At 34.8% G+C, this 16,389-nt stretch overlaps 6 protein-coding genes across 7 annotated transcripts; 4 read left to right on the forward strand and 2 right to left on the reverse strand.

Moving 5' to 3' along the window:
- Window positions 1-49: 49 nt before the first annotated feature.
- LOC134835608 (probable ribosome biogenesis protein RLP24) lies at window positions 50-882 on the reverse strand. The gene is made up of 2 exons (XM_063850501.1): window positions 696-882; window positions 50-613 (listed from the first exon to the last, which is right to left on the reverse strand). The coding sequence occupies exons 1-2, from the start codon at window positions 774-776 to the stop codon at window positions 110-112; spliced, it is 585 nt and encodes a 194-aa protein (XP_063706571.1). The 5' UTR covers window positions 777-882; the 3' UTR covers window positions 50-109.
- Window positions 883-2,116: 1,234 nt separating this feature from the next.
- On the forward strand, window positions 2,117-3,463 carry LOC134835600 (uncharacterized). The gene is made up of 2 exons (XM_063850488.1): window positions 2,117-2,296; window positions 2,351-3,463. The coding sequence occupies exons 1-2, from the start codon at window positions 2,131-2,133 to the stop codon at window positions 3,424-3,426; spliced, it is 1,242 nt and encodes a 413-aa protein (XP_063706558.1). The 5' UTR covers window positions 2,117-2,130; the 3' UTR covers window positions 3,427-3,463.
- A 915-nt stretch (window positions 3,464-4,378) lies between these two features.
- Window positions 4,379-6,631, reverse strand: LOC134836969 (uncharacterized). 2 transcript variants are annotated; one of them, XM_063852266.1, is made up of 4 exons: window positions 6,496-6,631; window positions 5,193-6,428; window positions 4,752-5,135; window positions 4,379-4,684 (listed from the first exon to the last, which is right to left on the reverse strand). In XM_063852266.1, the coding sequence occupies exons 1-4, from the start codon at window positions 6,556-6,558 to the stop codon at window positions 4,508-4,510; spliced, it is 1,860 nt and encodes a 619-aa protein (XP_063708336.1). In that variant the 5' UTR covers window positions 6,559-6,631; the 3' UTR covers window positions 4,379-4,507. The 2 variants fall into 2 exon arrangements, with proteins under 2 accessions (XP_063708336.1, XP_063708335.1); XM_063852265.1 differs by having other exon boundaries at window positions 4,379-4,690.
- Window positions 6,632-6,728: 97 nt separating this feature from the next.
- Window positions 6,729-8,901, forward strand: LOC134838340 (uncharacterized). The gene is made up of 4 exons (XM_063853850.1): window positions 6,729-6,864; window positions 6,932-8,170; window positions 8,234-8,635; window positions 8,697-8,901. The coding sequence occupies exons 1-4, from the start codon at window positions 6,802-6,804 to the stop codon at window positions 8,895-8,897; spliced, it is 1,905 nt and encodes a 634-aa protein (XP_063709920.1). The 5' UTR covers window positions 6,729-6,801; the 3' UTR covers window positions 8,898-8,901.
- Window positions 8,902-11,042: 2,141 nt separating this feature from the next.
- On the forward strand, window positions 11,043-13,226 carry LOC134827244 (exonuclease 3'-5' domain-containing protein 2-like). The gene is made up of 2 exons (XM_063839829.1): window positions 11,043-11,303; window positions 11,364-13,226. Exons 1-2 carry the CDS (start codon window positions 11,083-11,085, stop codon window positions 13,141-13,143), a joined length of 2,001 nt encoding a protein of 666 aa, XP_063695899.1. The 5' UTR covers window positions 11,043-11,082; the 3' UTR covers window positions 13,144-13,226.
- A 1,169-nt stretch (window positions 13,227-14,395) lies between these two features.
- LOC134837554 (4-pyridoxate dehydrogenase-like) lies at window positions 14,396-16,281 on the forward strand. The gene is made up of 3 exons (XM_063852936.1): window positions 14,396-14,450; window positions 14,504-14,588; window positions 14,646-16,281. The coding sequence occupies exons 1-3, from the start codon at window positions 14,396-14,398 to the stop codon at window positions 16,279-16,281; spliced, it is 1,776 nt and encodes a 591-aa protein (XP_063709006.1).
- The last annotated feature ends 108 nt before the right edge of the window (window positions 16,282-16,389 follow it).

Genomic DNA, 16,389 nt, shown 5'->3' on the forward strand with positions numbered 1-16,389 from the left:
AAGGTCGGGATTTGGATCATTTTTCACGCGGCTCAATGCAAAATCGATATTTTTCGTGAATTAATTCATAAAATATATTTAATTAACGTAAAGTAGTAGTAAAATAAACTTAAGCAGCCATCATTTCCTCGTCGTCTTCCATCATACCGCCCTCTTCCAACTGTTTTTCCAGCGCTCGGGCATCCACATACTGAATTTCCTCCTCTCCCTCGGCATCTTCTTGTTCCATGAGCGCCGATTCTTGCAATTTTTCCTTTTCGCGACGCTCTTTGAGACCAGCAGCCGGCGACCGGATAAGCGACATGTTCTTTTGCACATCCCGAATGTCGTTGTGGATTTCGCGTTCGGTGCCCTTTCGCAGGCGTTGCATGACATAATGCCCCGCTCGACGATCCCGGATCTCGTTGACCTTCTCGATGGCGTTAATTGTCTTTGTCCACAACTCACGGCTGTATTTGACGGGCACATTGCGACGTTTTTCGAATTCGAAGCTGGGATCGACCGTGAGTTCCTTGCCAGCAGCCTTGCGATAGGCGAGTGTCCATTTTGTCTTGCGGGGATTCTTCTTTTTGTTGAAGGCGCGACGGCATTTGGAACGGCAGAAACGGAAGATCTGGAAAATTTCAAGATAAAAAATTGAAAAATTTTATTTTGCGTTTCAAAACAAAACAACGCATCGTGTACACGAAACTCACCTTGCAATCATTTCGCACGAAAACCATGCCGTGACCGGGGTAAATTTTACTACTGCAGAAATAGCACGTCTCAATCCTCATTTTGGGTGATTTTTTGGGCCAGAAATGCTGAAATTTGGCGTGCAAACTATCAATTTCCGTCTGGATGCAGAGCTGCACACATGGAAATCGAAAACAAAAGACCTGTCAAACGTCGCCCTCAGTGACATGACGTTTAATTTTGCGAATTTTTTCAAAAAATGTCTGTTAGGGTTCGATTTTCGTTGAATTTTAAGAACTTAACAGCGACTTTTTGGGAAATTTCTCTCAAAAATTAACATGTCGACATGCGCTTACAAGGATTGCTATGCAGTTCGGACTCCCTGTTGCCAGATTACGTTCTTCAATTTGCCGATTGCACCGGAAAGACGCAAAATCTGGATAGAAAATGCCGGCCCGAACAATCCGAAGCTGCAAAATTTGGATGAAAAAGCAAAAAGGATCTTTTGCGAGGCTCACTTTGAGGAAAAGTACATGAGGCGACAATTTAACAGGACTACATTGCATCCGACAGCAGTTCCAATCAAATATGGATCAACAGAACCGGGCAACGAGGAGATGTTAACAGAGGACGAAAGCGAAGAAACAAACCAGAATTTCGTTTTAATCGAAAAATTCGACGAAAATGAGGCAAATATCACGATTGAAGGACCAGAAGATGCAAATAAAAGTCAAGAAGAAACAATTTTGGGCCCTTATGATGACCCAGAGACCCGAAAAAGTCCCGTTCTGCCCAGAAAATCAATTAAACGAGGACTGGATGAGGCCAATTCTGAGCCTGAAACTTCAAACAGACTGAAATTAAAGAAAGTTAAGCTAGTTGGAGGACAATTTTTGTTGCCAAAACTTCATCTGATTCCAGAAAAGTTTACCGAGGAGCCCCCAATTGAAAAAGAATCTGCAGTTTCTCCCTTAAAATCAACGTCATCATCTCAAACGGACCAAAAAACCACCGAATTAGTGGACAAATCTGTCCAAGTCTCCCCCGAAGAAGTCCTTTATTGTGAAGAAGCAACGCAAACTGACCCTGTTCCGGAGGAAAAAGTCACAAAAGTGCCCGAAACTGAAGCAACAAGTTCCAAAATCGAAGATGAAGATGTTTATTTCTTAGTAAAAGTCATTGGGGAGGCCATGAAACGTTTACCGCCCGAGAAAAAAGGCGAAGCGAAACTTCACATGATCTCATATATGTTCAATTTGGAACATAACATTAACAAATAAAGTAAAATTAATTAAAATTCGTTGAAAATTCCTTCAATTACCGCTCTTTGATTCAATTTTCAATCAGCTGTGCGGTTTCTTTCGTGATTGGATGAAAATTGAACCAATCAGAATCCAGCTAGAAATGTGTTTTTGTTTACATTTGGTGTAGAAGTAATAAAAATCACCTAAAATAATGCTAAAAAGGTTTTTACAGCTTAGTTTAACAACAAAAAGGAACTTTCCGGTTATCACATGTCGCTATTTATCGAGAGGAAAGTCGTCTCCTGACCGGACTCAGTACGCAACTGACATTTCAGAGGATTTCGAAGCGTTTCCAAAGACCAAAAAATCATCCAAAGGTGAGTTTTTCGGAATTTTTATTAAAAAAACTTCTCTAAAATTTTTTTTTTCAGGTATTTCACCTCCAAAAATATCTGAAATTGTTCCTTTGTTCACGGAAATCTTGGAATGTGATGAAAATGAAGCAGATAATATCGCCGAGCAACACTTACCGAAACTCCAGTCGCTAACTTTACCGGAATTACGAAAGCAGCTAGAGACTTTTATCGAAAATGGCTTCGATCGGAAGGTTCTTTTGCAATATCCGGACTTGCTGACAATGGAACCGGCTGTTTTCAATAGAAAACTCGCGATTTTAAAACGAATTCCCGCTGGAGAAAATGGCAAAGGACTAACTGACTACCTACCGTTGATGCAACTTGACGTCAAAGACTTGGAAATAATTCAACAAAAGCTCAGCAGAGAAGAAAGTATCATGCCGACCGGAACTCGCATCCATTTTTTGAGCAAAAAACTTCAAGTTGAGCCTTGCGTGATTTCGCAAATGTTCGTCGATTACCCGTTCATGCGGACTTTGTCGAAATTTTTCCTCTTCGAGAACGTTGATCTCTTTTTGCAGTACAAAATTCCCGCACACAAAATCCTCCGGTGTCCGTGGGCTTTCAAATATAATCCGGCGCGCACGGAAAAACGTCTCGAAGCTGCGCTCAAAATTAAGGGTGAAGGCAACTTGACGCCATGGTTGGTGCATGCCCACGAGAAAAACTTTAAAAAATCCCTCGTTTGCTCCACGGAGAACAATGAACCACTCAAGGCTGCCGGTGTCGAGGACCATATTGGGTATCTCAGTACACGTCTCGGTTGCACCAGAGACCAAATGAAGGTCTATCTGGCACGATATCCCGCCGCCGAGAAAGTCACTATCCGAAAACTCAAGAAAATTCTGGATTACTTGCTAGACGAAGCGGGATATTCGCAAGCTAAAGTGGCAGATATGCCGAGACTTTATACCTTAAGCTTGGAAACAATCAAGAAACGGGATGAGGAACTGAAAAAGTATAATTACAACGTGGGTAGCTTGTTTGTATTGTGCCAACCGAACAAGAGCTGGGAAAAGTTCATCAATCGAGTGAAGGAAAATCGACATTATTCGAGACGAAAGGAGTACGAGTGGGATGACGAAGAGTGACAGAGCGATTTTGCGTTACCTAAAAATAAAAGTAAAAAAAGTTAGCAATTTGTAAAAAAGTTTTTTATTTTAAATTTTTCTTTGAAGGATTTTATTGAGCTGAAATTTTTTTCTTGTGAACAAAATAATTTTTTATTTTATATTTATTTATTTTTTTTTTTTCTCAAGATTTAAGGCCGTTCCAAATGTTTTTCGAATTTTTTGTCCCAAGATTTTTTTTTTTGCAAAATGGTTTTGAAATACGCTCCAAATATTTTTCGAACTTTTTACAGTCCCAAGATTTTTTTTTTTGTATCGCAAAATTTTTGCATCGCAGTTAAAAAAAAAGTTTTGAAATACTTTTTCATACAAAATACAAAAAAAAATTCAAACAATTTTTGATTATTTATAAATATTTTAGTTATTTTTTATGGTATATATATTGAGATTTGATAACTTAAAATTGATATAAAAGAAAAAGAAAAAATATGAAAAAAGACTAAAAAAATTTAAGAATTTTTGCATCTCTAAAAATTAAAAAAAAAATTTAAAACTTTTTACAGTTATTTTTATGAATTTTTTTTATTTAAATTTTTAACTTTAAACAGCTTTTTTTTTAACTCTGATGCTAATTTTAAATTATCAAATTTTAATATAGATATCATAAAAACAACAAAAAAATTTTGAATTTTGTCATTTCGTATAAAAAAGCATTTCAAAACTTTTTTTTTTATTTTTTTGAAGAAAAGTTCTTGGTACAAAAAGTTCGAAAAAAATTTGGAGCGGCCTAAGTTAAAATTTGAAAATAATAAAAACTAAAATAAATTCAATATTAAGAAAAAAAATTTAAATTTCCCCTCTCCTTCGTGAAAATCCACATGGAACAAAAAATGAAAATAATAAATTAAAAATTTTGAAAAATATGTGAAGTAGGTTTTTCGAAATTAGAGAGGAAAATCGTTTAAATGTGAATTTATCAGTAAATTTCAGAAATTTTATGTGAAACTGTAGAATTGTAAAAAAAAAGGAAAAATATAATTTTTTGTATATGTTTAGGTATGTACGTATTTAATTACATATTATGCAAAAAATTGTCCTCGAATCAATTGTCACTCAATTCTTCATCATCACTGAAAACTTCATCCTCTTCTTCAGAATCGTCTTCTTCTTCATCTGATATTAAGTATAAATACTCCTCGTTCTCATTATGGAATTTCTTCGAAATATTATCAAAACTATCTTCATAAGTGTAATCTTGTTCAATAGATACTGATGGTGCCTTTTTCTAAAAAAATAATAATAAAAAAATTATTTACAAATTTTTAAAGTCAAAAGATCAATCTTACCCCTTTAGTTTGTTGATCTAACTTCAAATTGGGCTTCATGATCAGTTTTCGATGATGATATTCGATACGCGTAAAAAATGCTTGTCCCATTTTAATGATTTTCAAACTGGAAATGCTCTTGAACAATGAACTATAGTCATACAACTGATCATTTTTTTGATTAAAAACCGATAAATATCTTAAGAATCGACAATTGGCCTTCACAAAATTCCAAGTTCCTTTGTCAAAAATTATTTCAGGTAAAAATAAAGTATTCAATTGAGGCCATCCACCAAGCATTTCTCGAACCATTTCACCAGTAAATGCATTGTCTGTCGAGCAAAATCCGGAAATTTTTGGACATTGTCGAACCAGATTACGAATTCCATCAATTTTAAAGAGATCCTGAAATTATATTTCTAAAAAAATTATAAAATTCTAAAATATTTAACTTTTACTAACATTTTCATGACTCTGGCTTAAACGTAAAACTTTGAGATTCGGCAAGGACGCGAACTTTAGAAGACAATCGTTGGAAATGCCCGTTTCCAATGTTGACGAAACGTGAACGATGAACAAAGCTTGAAGATTTTTTAATTGTTCAATGGAATTCGGCGTAAATTTTGAAGAGTCCAAAATATTTTTTGGAATTCTCCCAACTAGCTCCAAGTATTCCAGATTTTGAAGTTGATCGAAAATCAACCGAATTTGATGTTCTGTCAAATTTCCATGGTAAGTTAGCTTAGTTAGTCCTGAGAATGACGAAATCATTTGCAAAATACAAGATTCACATTTTGTTCCACGTCCAGGAGCAATCCACAAGCTTTCAACATGTGACAGATCTGAATTTAATTGATGGCTGCCAAAACAGTGAACGGAAGTATCCAAATCTAGTGAAAGATCCTTCAGATTGGGAAACTTTTTTAACGAGTTGTACGAAATTTGTGTGAGATTTTCAGTATATAGTCCAGTGATGCAGTTTGGCTCGATAACTGAATGCTCAAGAAGATTGCAATTTATTCGAATTTTCCAGTATTGACCGATTTCTTGAATAATACTTGCAACTGCCTCTGATATTTTCGAATGTTGGTAAATTATTATGTTATTTTGATCAAAGTTATGCATTTTCATCATTTTAATGAAGTTTAATTTCTCTAGTCGAGCCAATCCCATGTTATCGGTTAAAAATTTCTTATAATCCTTTACGTTTCCACCAAATTTAGCCAAGTCAACTGAAATTATTTTTAATGACGGTGGGAAAAAAATGATTTTATCAAGAGTTTGGGCGGCGTCTACTCTTAACTCTTCCAAATTAGGAAAATTTATCAAAATGTTTCCTCGAAAGACTCGTTCAGTCATATATGTGCCGGTTTTGTAAATGATTGGACGGAAAAAACTAGCATCAATATATACTTTTCGAACCTCTGGTCCAAGTTGCGTGAAAAAAATCATGGCAAACACAAGTGTCTCGAAAGTCACGGACTTTAACGTGAGATGATCAAAAGTTCTTTTTGTTCGTTTGCCGGAAGCAAATATCTTTCCGATTCCACAATTCGGAGCCAAATAGTCGTCTGACATCGTCAACTCAAAGAAATCCTTAAATTCTGGACGCAAAGTCAAGTGAAAGAAAGTGATGCAAACTTCTGAACAACGACGAATGCTCCACGAGTCCAAATACTCGAAAATTTCCAACAGCATCTGGGGAAAAAAATGAAAGATTTCATCATGGCGAATTGTAAAAATATTTAAAAAGGCAATTTCTTACCTCAACCGGAAGTTTCTCGATCAACGATTTATGTTGATTTCTCGCTTTGGATCTAGTCTCCATAATTGACACAAATTTATCTTGATTTCGGTAGAATTTCCACAGAATTTTACGAAAAAAACAAGAGACCCAAGCTCCTGACCTGCACTGATTGGTGAGACGAATGAAACTGATGAATCGGATTCGCCGGCGATCGAAATGAAATCCGAATAGAAGCTCGTTTGTGACGCGGTTCGTTTCGTCTCTTGATTTTTTTCTGATTTTCGTGTCAAAAATCGCCAGAATTGCATTAAAATCGCGGTAAAAATGAACACTCGATCACGAAAAAGGCAACAGAATTACTCGCCCATCGAGAATCTCCCGGTTGAGGTAAGAAAATTGAATTTTAAAAATTTTCACTGTTCGCCATCTTGAAAATCTTTTAAATTCGTTTCAGATGCTGTTAGAAATTCTCGAATATTTGGATTCATGGAGCATTCGTCGATGTTCAGAAGTTTGTATCACTTTCTTTCACTTGACATTGCGTCCAGAATTCGAGAAATTCTTTCGATTGACGATGTCAGACGACTATTTGGCTCCAAATTGTGGCATCGGAAAATTATTCGCCCCCGAGAGACGCACGAAACGAACTTTTGATCGTCTCACTTTGGAAAAAGTGACTTTCAAGAGACTTGTGTTTGCTGAAAACTTTTTTAAGCGACTTGGAGAAGAAATCACCGAGATGGAATTGACACATGATTTTTTTACGCCACTCATGAGAGAAAAAGGATCAGAAATTCTCGACGACATTTTCCGCAAAAATATCTTGACTAATTTTCCTAATTTGAAAAAATTAGTTTTGAAAAATCAAGACTTGCTTCAACTGACATACTATCCATCATCTTTAAAGGAAATCCACATAAGTTTTAAAGGAGATCCCTTTTATATTGGCTGTTTAAATGCGATCAAGAATTTCCTCATATACGAAAAAGGACTAGGAAACTTGAACAAATTGATAATCTCAAATTTAAATCCTTTCGAAGATGAATATTTTTCCAAAGCTTGGAATGTTACAGATGCAGTTAAGGCCAATTTAATTGAATTTAATGTAATTGGAGCGCTGAAGTATTTCGAACACGATTGCAACATACTCGAAGATACATCTATTGATCTAATTTACATCACAGGACTGAATCTTCATAAATTGCCCTACATTACGTTTCTCCAATTACATCAATTCCCAAACTTGAAGTCACTCGAGCTGAGCTTTGAAGCAGGTCTCGATTGTTGTTCAGATCATTCAGAAGCAGTTCCAGACTTTTCTCATGTCCAGGAATTGAAATTGCATTTTAATTGCGTTTCAGTTTGCGAAACTTGCATTTCAAATATTTTTTCTTCATTCACTGGCTTAATCAAACTCAATTTGAAAGGAAATCTGAAAGACAGACAATATCGTCTTATTTATGCAAATATGCCGAAATTAGAGTATCTCGAGATACATGGACTGATTCCGCGCCATATTTTCGACTCGGCCGAACATTCTCCGAATTCGATCGAACAATTGAAGAATTTGCAGCATTTGTTGGTGTTTGATACTTCAAACAAGCGCAAAACAGGTCTTTCGAACAAATGTTTTCTAAAATTCGCAAAGTTGCCGTATCTCAAAACATTGCGTCTTAGTGAAAGTTACAATGGGGTAAGTTTTTTTTGTCAGTAAACATTTTTGGATAATATTAAAATTTTGTTAAATTACTTTTAGGATTCAATTCAATTCGATGGAATTCGTCATCTTGTCCGCCAATGTCCCCAAATTTCAACTTTTTCTGCAACAGATGAAATTTACCATGAGACAATTGAAGAAATTATTCGTGGATGGCCACGTTTAACAACCTTGCTTTTGCCAGATGGAAGAATTTTGCACAAAAATACCTGGATTTTGATAAAAGACACTTGTCGTTTCCTAAAATATTTGTCGGTCAACCGTTTTCAATCAACCGTTTTCAATTTTGGATTTACAGAGCAATGCTCCCTTTTTAAGAGCATCTCAAGTTTAAAGTTTGTTAAAACAGGGTATGCAATGTTCACACGTACTGATTATCACGAGCAAGATGTTTATTTGGAAAAATATGGCTATCGTCATTCAGAAGTTTCATTGAAACGGGTGAGATTTTTCAAAAGTTAAAAAAAATCGAAAATACTAAAAAAAATTTTCTCATTTTTAGAAAAATTCAGCAACTCAGTCCAAATCCAATAAGAAATGCCGCTTGACATACAATGGATACACCAGATCTACATTTTCGCAGATCGAAAAGGATGATTCGCTTGATCCATATTATTCGGATGAAGAATATTCGGATGCGAATTCAGAAAGACCGGATGATTCGGAAAATGAATGTTCATGCTGTAGATGCTGTTGTTGGTAAACAGACTTTTTTGAATTCAGACAATTTTTCATGTATCATTTCAAAAGTTACTTGTTATTTTTTACAATTCATTTAATTTCACAAAATTAAGATTGATTTTATTTTTACGGAAATAAATTTGATTTCTGTCTTTTTTTGAATGTTTTGAATTTTATGAACCCCCCTATGTGAATATAAATTTTTTTTTTGTTGACATCGGTTCAAAAGTTACTTGTTATTTTTTACAATTCCGATTCACAAAATTAAGATTGATTTTATTTTCACGGAAATAAATTTGTTTTGTCTTTTTTTTTTAATACTTTGAATTTTATGAACACCACTATGTGAATATAAAAAAAAATTTGTTGACATCGTTTCAAAAGTTAGGCAAACAAAAAATTCAAAAATATTTATTTATAGATCCTTTATATTCAAATTTTTTTTTCTATGTTTTTGTCCCATGTCCCATTTCAAAAGCCCAAAATCCAATGGGGCAAAATAAAAAAAAGTTAAAATTTTCATCAAAATTTACCATTTTCTGGACATTTTCCTTACTTTTTCAAGAATTTTCAAAAAATTTTTAAATTATTGTTAATTTTTAAAATTTTTTGTGTTGAAAATCGAAATTTTACATGAATTTTCTTCTATAAAAATATTTCCTAAAAATTATTTTTCAAAAATTTTTGACGGTTATTTTTATGAAATTTTTTTGTTAAAATTTTTAACTTGAAATACTTTCAGATCAATTTTAAATTATCAAATCTCAATGTAAATCGAAATTCGAAAAATTTTTATGAAAAGGCGGTCACTACAATGAATTTTAACATTTCATTTTTTAGTGTTTAGAGATACTAAAATATACTTCCCAAAAACTAAATAAAATTAAATTAAAATTTTGTCATTTTTAAAAAAATATTTAATTAATTTATTTCCGAATATATTTAAAAAATACATATTAAAAATTTATAAAACTTTTTTTTAGATTTATTTTTCGTCAAGTCAAAAAAAAATTAAAAAGGCCCCCTAAAGAGGAATAAACAAGGGCCCCCATTTTGAAAAAAATGTTAAAAAGAGTTACAAAATGGGACAAAAACATTAAAAAATTTGGAACGGCCTTTATTGTTATTTTTTACAAATTTTCCGATTTTTTTTTTTCGCCGAGGATTTTCATGAGGGCTTAACGTTGATTCTTAACATTTATTTAATTTTAGTTTATATTATTTTCAAATTTGAACCTAAATTGAAGAAAATCAAACAAAATCTCACAAAATAAAAATTAAAAAAAAAATTATTTTGGTCACGTGACTTGAAAAAAAAAATTCTTTTACATTTCAATAGAAAACGTCCTATTAAAGCGAGTTTCTTTTGTTTTTTGTATAATTTTATCGACAACAGTAATTTTTCAATTACAAAATTCATGAAAATGTCAAAAATATTAAATTTTTTAATTTAATTTTTATTTTTCCCTGAATTTTTTCGACAAAATCAGAGGGGAGAGAAAAAATTGATATATTAAATAAATTCATTCGCCTTACTAAAAAAAAATATTTGGGCCATTCTAATTTTTTTTTGTACTTTTTGTCCCACAAACTATGTTCCAAAATGCCTTAAAATTGAAATTTAAGAGGATTTACAGTTAAAAATTAAAATAATTTCACTTAAAAATTCTCAAAAAGTTTTCAAAAACCTTTTTTTTTTGCTTCTTTTTAAATCAAATTTCAAATAAATTTAATTTTTCTATTTATTTTTGTCCCTCCTTCCGATTTCGATGAAACAATTCAGGGAGAAAAATAAAGGTAAATATAAAATGGGAACATTTTTGGACATTTTTATGAAAAAAAAAAAATAACGAAAAATTACAGTTTTTTAGTAAAAAAAAAAAAAAATAAGTAAATTCTTTTGCTTCAATGCCGCACTTAAAATAAATGAAAAAAATTTTTTTAGAGGTTTTGTTTGATTTTTTAGACAAAACTACTTAGCAATTGGGTCAATACTCAACTCTTTCTTATTTAAATTTTAACTGAAAATAAATCAAATGAATTTAAAACACAAAAAAATGAATTGAATTGATTTCCGCCAAAATCAATGTTTCCACCGTCTCGAAAGGGATACATTTGTTTTGATTTTGAATGGAAACGTCAAAAATAATTCTTTCGGTCATCGATGGATGTTGTGAAACACACAACTCGCAATTTTCAGCCTAAAAATGAATGAACGAACGACGAAACAAGTGACAACAGCTCTAATTGCTGGCGGAGTAGGCGTCGGACTGGTTCTTCTTCTCACCCGATATCGCAGAGACATCCGAAGCTCGTTATCGAAGTATTTATCAGCGAAAGATAAAACTGAAAAATTTTTATCGAACAAACGAATTGAGGTTGTTAGTTCTCCGGAAACGTGCAGAGCTGTAATTAACACCATAAAAGCGTAAAATTTCTCATTTTTTTGCTTTAAAACTTAAAATTTCATGTTTTTTTTTTCTTTTAGTGACTGTAAAAAATATCCTGTGCTCGGTTTCGACACGGAATGGGTGACCTTGAATGGTGTTCGGCAGCCGATTGCATTGCTGCAACTTGCTACAGCCGATGGATTTTGCGCTCTACTGCGCCTTTGTTGTCTCAAGGAGATTCCCGTGGAGCTCCGTGATCTTCTCGAAGACGAAGACATCTTAAAAGTCGGAGTTTCCCCGCAAAATGACGGCAAATATTTATCTCACGACTACGGAGCGGGCGTCGCTAGTACCTTGGATTTGCGTTACATGGCACAAGAAGCGCGGATCACGCCTCAGGGCTTGGGAAAAATGTCAAAAAGTGAGCTAGGCATCGAATTGAACAAAGATTGGCGTATCCGAGCATCAAACTGGGAGGCAGAAACACTGAGCGAACATCAAATTGAGTATGCGGCAATGGATGCCTTTGTCGGCATTGAACTTTTTAAGAATTTTGCCGAAATAATTAGTCCCAAAGGGCCTTTTACGAACCACACGAAGCACATCAAGCATGTCATTGACGTGTGTGAACGATATTTGGAGATAAATTTCAAGGAATCCAGCAGTCCGGTGACCGAAACATCCTCGACGTCATCAAAATTGCTGGAAAAAAGCAAAAAATCGATCACAAAAGAGTTCAAACGTTACAAACAAAACACCTTGCGACGTCCAATGTACGATAATATCCACATGTATGCACCGGATGGCGAGTTGTTGTGCACTTGTGATCGCTCCAAAGCCGATTGGTATGTCAGTAAGGAACTGGCAGTGGTCCACACCGAAGATCCTTACTCCATCCGACTGACTTTTGAGCCTGCGGGACGTGCCGTGGGCGAAGTTGGCAAATACTACACGATCGCGAAGGAGAATCGTTGTGTCGTTTGCGGTCGCGAAGACTCCCTTATTCGGAAAAATGTCGTCCCACGAGATTATAGAATCCATTTTACGCCCGTCATGAAGGACCATTGTAGTCACGATGTGGTCTTGACTTGTACAACCTGCCATCAATTCAGCAACATGTCCGATTTCAAAATGAGACAATCTCTAGCGGAACTGTGTGATGCCCCCTTGCAAGATGGGCCGAACACAAAATTAGTCGAAGTTGATCATTTGAAGCGACTTAAATCCGCTTCACGAGCTCTTTTGTATAACGGTCACATGATCCCGGTAGACCGTAAAAAAGTCTTGGAACAGGAAATTTTGACACTTTTACCTGACGAAAAGTCAGTGACCCTTGAATTACTCGAAGAATATGCGGAAATCAACATTTACAAAGAAAACGACAATTATGTGGCGCACGGCGAGAAAGTCGTCGAATATTTCATGAACAACGGCGGAGGTCTAATAAATCTCGAACGAATGTGGCGCGAGCATTTTTTGAAAACATTAAAGCCGAAATATCTGCCGGAATTATGGTCAGTCGATCATAATGTGCAACGATTGGAAATTCGAGCGGATGAAGGAAGGATTGAAGTGGAAGATTTAATTACGGCAGGACTTGCTCCGGAACTCCTTGCGCAAAGCACACCGCATGACAGCATTTCCGAATCAAGTGAAAAGAGCACTTTGGTCGATGCAAGTTCCCTTCGAGATACGGAAATCACGTCGCAGGAATATTTGACGGCACGAACGTTTGATGGATTCGATGATGAGACCGATGCGTCACTGAGTTCGTTCAAGTCGCTAGATGCAACGCTAAGATCGCCGGGCGGAGATACGGTTTACATGTCTGATGATAGTGACTCGACTCTTACACAACCTTCATTAGATTCAGATTAGATTTTTTAAAATTATTTTTCTTCGTTTTCCGTAATAAAATTGTACCCACGTGGCCAAAGTTCGTTAATTTTTGTTTGTTTTTGCGGGAAATTTTTATAGGGTTGCCAGGTTGCTTCAAAAAGATTCAAAAAGATTTTTGTGGATTGAAATTTTGGAAAAAAATAAGTTCTTCCAAAAATCTTGATTAATCTTTTCGCATTTGTTGATTTTTTTTCTAAAACATTATTTATTTATTTATTTCATCAAATAAAGATTACAGCATTGTAGTTGGAGGAAAAAGCATTAAGCTTTTCTTTCACGTTATAATTTTGTTGATCATGCGCCATTTAATCCGTTGCTATTGAATATATCACAGTCCTCCCTCAGGCCCAGTTGGAGTGTTTTATTTGGTTAGAGTGATCACAGGATGAAACAAGAAGCATGAAACGAAAAATAAAAAACGAGAAACACACAGTGATTGGGCCCATTCAGATTAAAAATTTCTCTCTCACCTGTAAGGTGCAAAGAGTAGCTTCAATTTCTTCTTAAAACTAAACTTTGGTAATTCAATGTCACTCTTATAACAGGTTGAATTAAAGATGCTGATGCAACGGTTTAAGGTGGCATTTGCCTCGAAATCAGTCTTAGCTTTCTTCTCCACAAAAGGACGTTGTTTTCTTAAGTTGTAGGTCATTGCAAATATGACTAAAATTAATTCTATCGTTTAGGACATCATCAATTTCAGGCGATGCTTATAGGAAGGCAGTTGGTTCTCTTTCCAGCCCAGATTTCAAAGACAAGGAAAAAATAAGGAACTGTTTTTGGACAGATTCTAGTCGTTTGATGTTTGTTTGTAGAATTAATTTAGAATAGTGCGATAAAATTAAATATTTTCTTCTTTCAAAATTAAAATTAAAAAAAAAATCAAAAAATTTCGCCTAGTTACGTTACTGAGTATACCACAATTTTGTATTCCGAGCTTCGTCATTTTTTTTATTAATTTTTTCAAATTATCATGTATTTTGTTGTCAAGATCGATTTAAAACCGTTTTTTTCCATCTTTTTTCTGGTAATATCCAATAATATCTCATTTTTTTTAAATTGTCGATATGGTCAATACTTGAATTTAAACAGCTTTGTTTTAATAAGCTGAACGATCAAAATACAACGTAGTAATAATCCAATATAAAAATAATAATTAAGAGACCAAATTTCAGTTGCTAACTATCAGTCAAAGTGAAAATAAAAAAAAATACATTGAATCCTCAAAATCATGCAAATAATTCGAAAATTTCTTAAATTATTTGCTATATTGTTTTTGCCATATCGTGAGTTTTCTTTTTCTGAATTTCAAAAATAATTATTTTATTATTTTTTTTAGGTTACGGCGAAGCTCACCTTTCAGGATGTACATATGACTTTATTGTGATCGGAGGTGGAACTGCTGGAAGTATTGTTGCTAGTCGGTAATTTTTAAATTTTTTTTCGCTTTTACAAACATTCAATTGATTATTTTCATTAAGCCTTTCAGAAAATCCGTGTGTCCGCGTTTTATTGCTTGAAGCTGGTCCAATGGAGAAACATCCATTAGCTTTTGTGCCATTGGCGTCAGTATTAACTTACGAAAGTTCTGTGTGGAATTGGAAATATAAGTTGGAGCGATACGGTAATAGTTGTCTCGGTATGGTCAATCAAGAATGCTGCTTACCAAAAGGCAAGGGTCTTGGCGGATCAACACTTATTAACGGGATGCAGTACGTACGTGGAAATAAAGCGAATTTCGATGGATGGGGTCTCACTGGTTGGAGTTGGGATGATGTGTTGCCGTATTTTATGAAATATGAACGGAATACCTTAGATCCCGCGAGAGGAAAATTCGACTCTTCCGTCCATGGAGACAGTGGAAAAATGAATACGATGTATGTGAATTATCGCACAAAACTTATGGAAGATTTTTATGAAGCAGGCAAATATGAAGGATATGCATGGGATTTCGATTATAACAATGGAAGTCAATTAGGTGTACATTTTATGCAAACTTCTACACGCAATGGAAGTCGAGAAGATACAGGAACGAGATACATTGAAGATGTTCTTCCACGATCCAATTTAGTTTTGCGTGTCAACTCGCACGTGACGAAGATATTATTTAAAGGAAAAAAAGCGACAGGAGTTTTGTATGAAAGACAAGGACTTACTTACAAAGCAACGGCTACAAAAGAAGTAATTTTAAGTGCTGGTGCATACAACTCCCCGCAACTTTTGATCTTGAGTGGCATTGGACCGCAAGAAACTTTAAAAAAATTTAACATTCCTTCGGTAAAATTTTTGCCAGTAGGTCAAAACTTGCAAGATCATTCTGTTATCATGGCTCCCATTTACGTTTTAAACACCACCGGAAATTCTATGTTTAATGACGATCCAAATGCGTTCAACGATTATTTGCAGAATTTTAATCAACCGAATCCCTTACATATTGCCCAAGCAGCAGGCTTATTTTTCGATAAAATGGATGATTCTCCATATCCTACTGGTGTTCCCGACGTTGAAGTACTTATGTTTCCCGGAGGTGCGTACGGAGGTTTCCTGCGAGATGCGTTTTGCTTTGAACCAAGTATTTATGATAAAGCATATGCGGGATTGTCAAACAATAAAAATGATACAATTTCTCTCTCTTCGATGTTAGTTCATCCAAAAACGCAGGGCTATGTTACGATTCGTGATACAAATCCTTTCTCAAAACCAATCATACATAATAACATGCTCCAAGACCCATACGACAGGAAAGCAATGCTATTTGGCATTCGAAGATCACAAAATATTATCGAGTCCCCGGCCTTTGCAAAATACAATCCGCAACTCTATCTATATGATATTCCGGCATGTAATGATTTCGGAGCTAACAGTGACAAATATTGGCTCTGTGTCATGGCTTACCTAGCAATACCAGGTAGTCACGATACGGGAACATGTTGCATGGGCGCCAAAAACGACAAAAAAACGGTCGTTACGCCAGATCTGAAGGTTAAGGGTGTTCAAAAGTTGAGAGTTGCAGATGCTTCGGTGATTCCGCATATCATTTCAGGTAATACGGCAGCAGCTACTATGATGATTGGTGAAAAGGCAGCAGATCTCATCAAGTTGGAGCATGGAATATAAGCTTTTTTCTTTACAGATATTTTAAGAAGAGTTGTTTGAACAGCTCATTGAAAAAAAAAACATGCCTTAAATAAATACTAGAACGTTATAAAAGATTCAATAATTCAG

The sequence above is a fragment of the Culicoides brevitarsis genome, chromosome 1 (genome assembly GCF_036172545.1).
Source record: "Culicoides brevitarsis isolate CSIRO-B50_1 chromosome 1, AGI_CSIRO_Cbre_v1, whole genome shotgun sequence".
NCBI lineage: Eukaryota > Metazoa > Arthropoda > Insecta > Diptera > Ceratopogonidae > Culicoides > Culicoides brevitarsis.

Excerpts from the sequence above, each read along its gene's own strand:
- LOC134835608 (XM_063850501.1), bottom strand. The coding sequence starts at position 776 with ATGAGGATTGAGACGTGCTATTTCTGCAGTAGTAAAATTTACCCCGGT. Across the intron at positions 614-695 it reads TCGTGCGAAATGATTGCAAG|ATCTTCCGTTTCTGCCGTTC; the intron begins GTGAGTTTCGTG and ends GAAATTTTCCAG.
- LOC134835600 (XM_063850488.1), top strand. The coding sequence starts at position 2,131 with ATGCTAAAAAGGTTTTTACAGCTTAGTTTAACAACAAAAAGGAACTTT. Across the intron at positions 2,297-2,350 it reads GACCAAAAAATCATCCAAAG|GTATTTCACCTCCAAAAATA; the intron begins GTGAGTTTTTCG and ends TTTTTTTTTCAG.
- LOC134836969 (XM_063852265.1), bottom strand. The coding sequence starts at position 6,558 with ATGGAGACTAGATCCAAAGCGAGAAATCAACATAAATCGTTGATCGAG. Across the intron at positions 6,429-6,495 it reads TCGAGAAACTTCCGGTTGAG|ATGCTGTTGGAAATTTTCGA; the intron begins GTAAGAAATTGC and ends TTTTTTCCCCAG. Across the intron at positions 5,136-5,192 it reads TAAGCCAGAGTCATGAAAAT|GATCTCTTTAAAATTGATGG; the intron begins GTTAGTAAAAGT and ends ATATAATTTCAG.
- LOC134838340 (XM_063853850.1), top strand. The coding sequence starts at position 6,802 with ATGAACACTCGATCACGAAAAAGGCAACAGAATTACTCGCCCATCGAG. Across the intron at positions 6,865-6,931 it reads TCGAGAATCTCCCGGTTGAG|ATGCTGTTAGAAATTCTCGA; the intron begins GTAAGAAAATTG and ends AATTCGTTTCAG. Across the intron at positions 8,171-8,233 it reads TTAGTGAAAGTTACAATGGG|GATTCAATTCAATTCGATGG; the intron begins GTAAGTTTTTTT and ends AATTACTTTTAG.
- LOC134827244 (XM_063839829.1), top strand. The coding sequence starts at position 11,083 with ATGAATGAACGAACGACGAAACAAGTGACAACAGCTCTAATTGCTGGC. Across the intron at positions 11,304-11,363 it reads GTAATTAACACCATAAAAGC|TGACTGTAAAAAATATCCTG; the intron begins GTAAAATTTCTC and ends TTTTTCTTTTAG.
- LOC134837554 (XM_063852936.1), top strand. The coding sequence starts at position 14,396 with ATGCAAATAATTCGAAAATTTCTTAAATTATTTGCTATATTGTTTTTG. Across the intron at positions 14,451-14,503 it reads TATATTGTTTTTGCCATATC|GTTACGGCGAAGCTCACCTT; the intron begins GTGAGTTTTCTT and ends TATTTTTTTTAG. Across the intron at positions 14,589-14,645 it reads GGAAGTATTGTTGCTAGTCG|CCTTTCAGAAAATCCGTGTG; the intron begins GTAATTTTTAAA and ends ATTTTCATTAAG.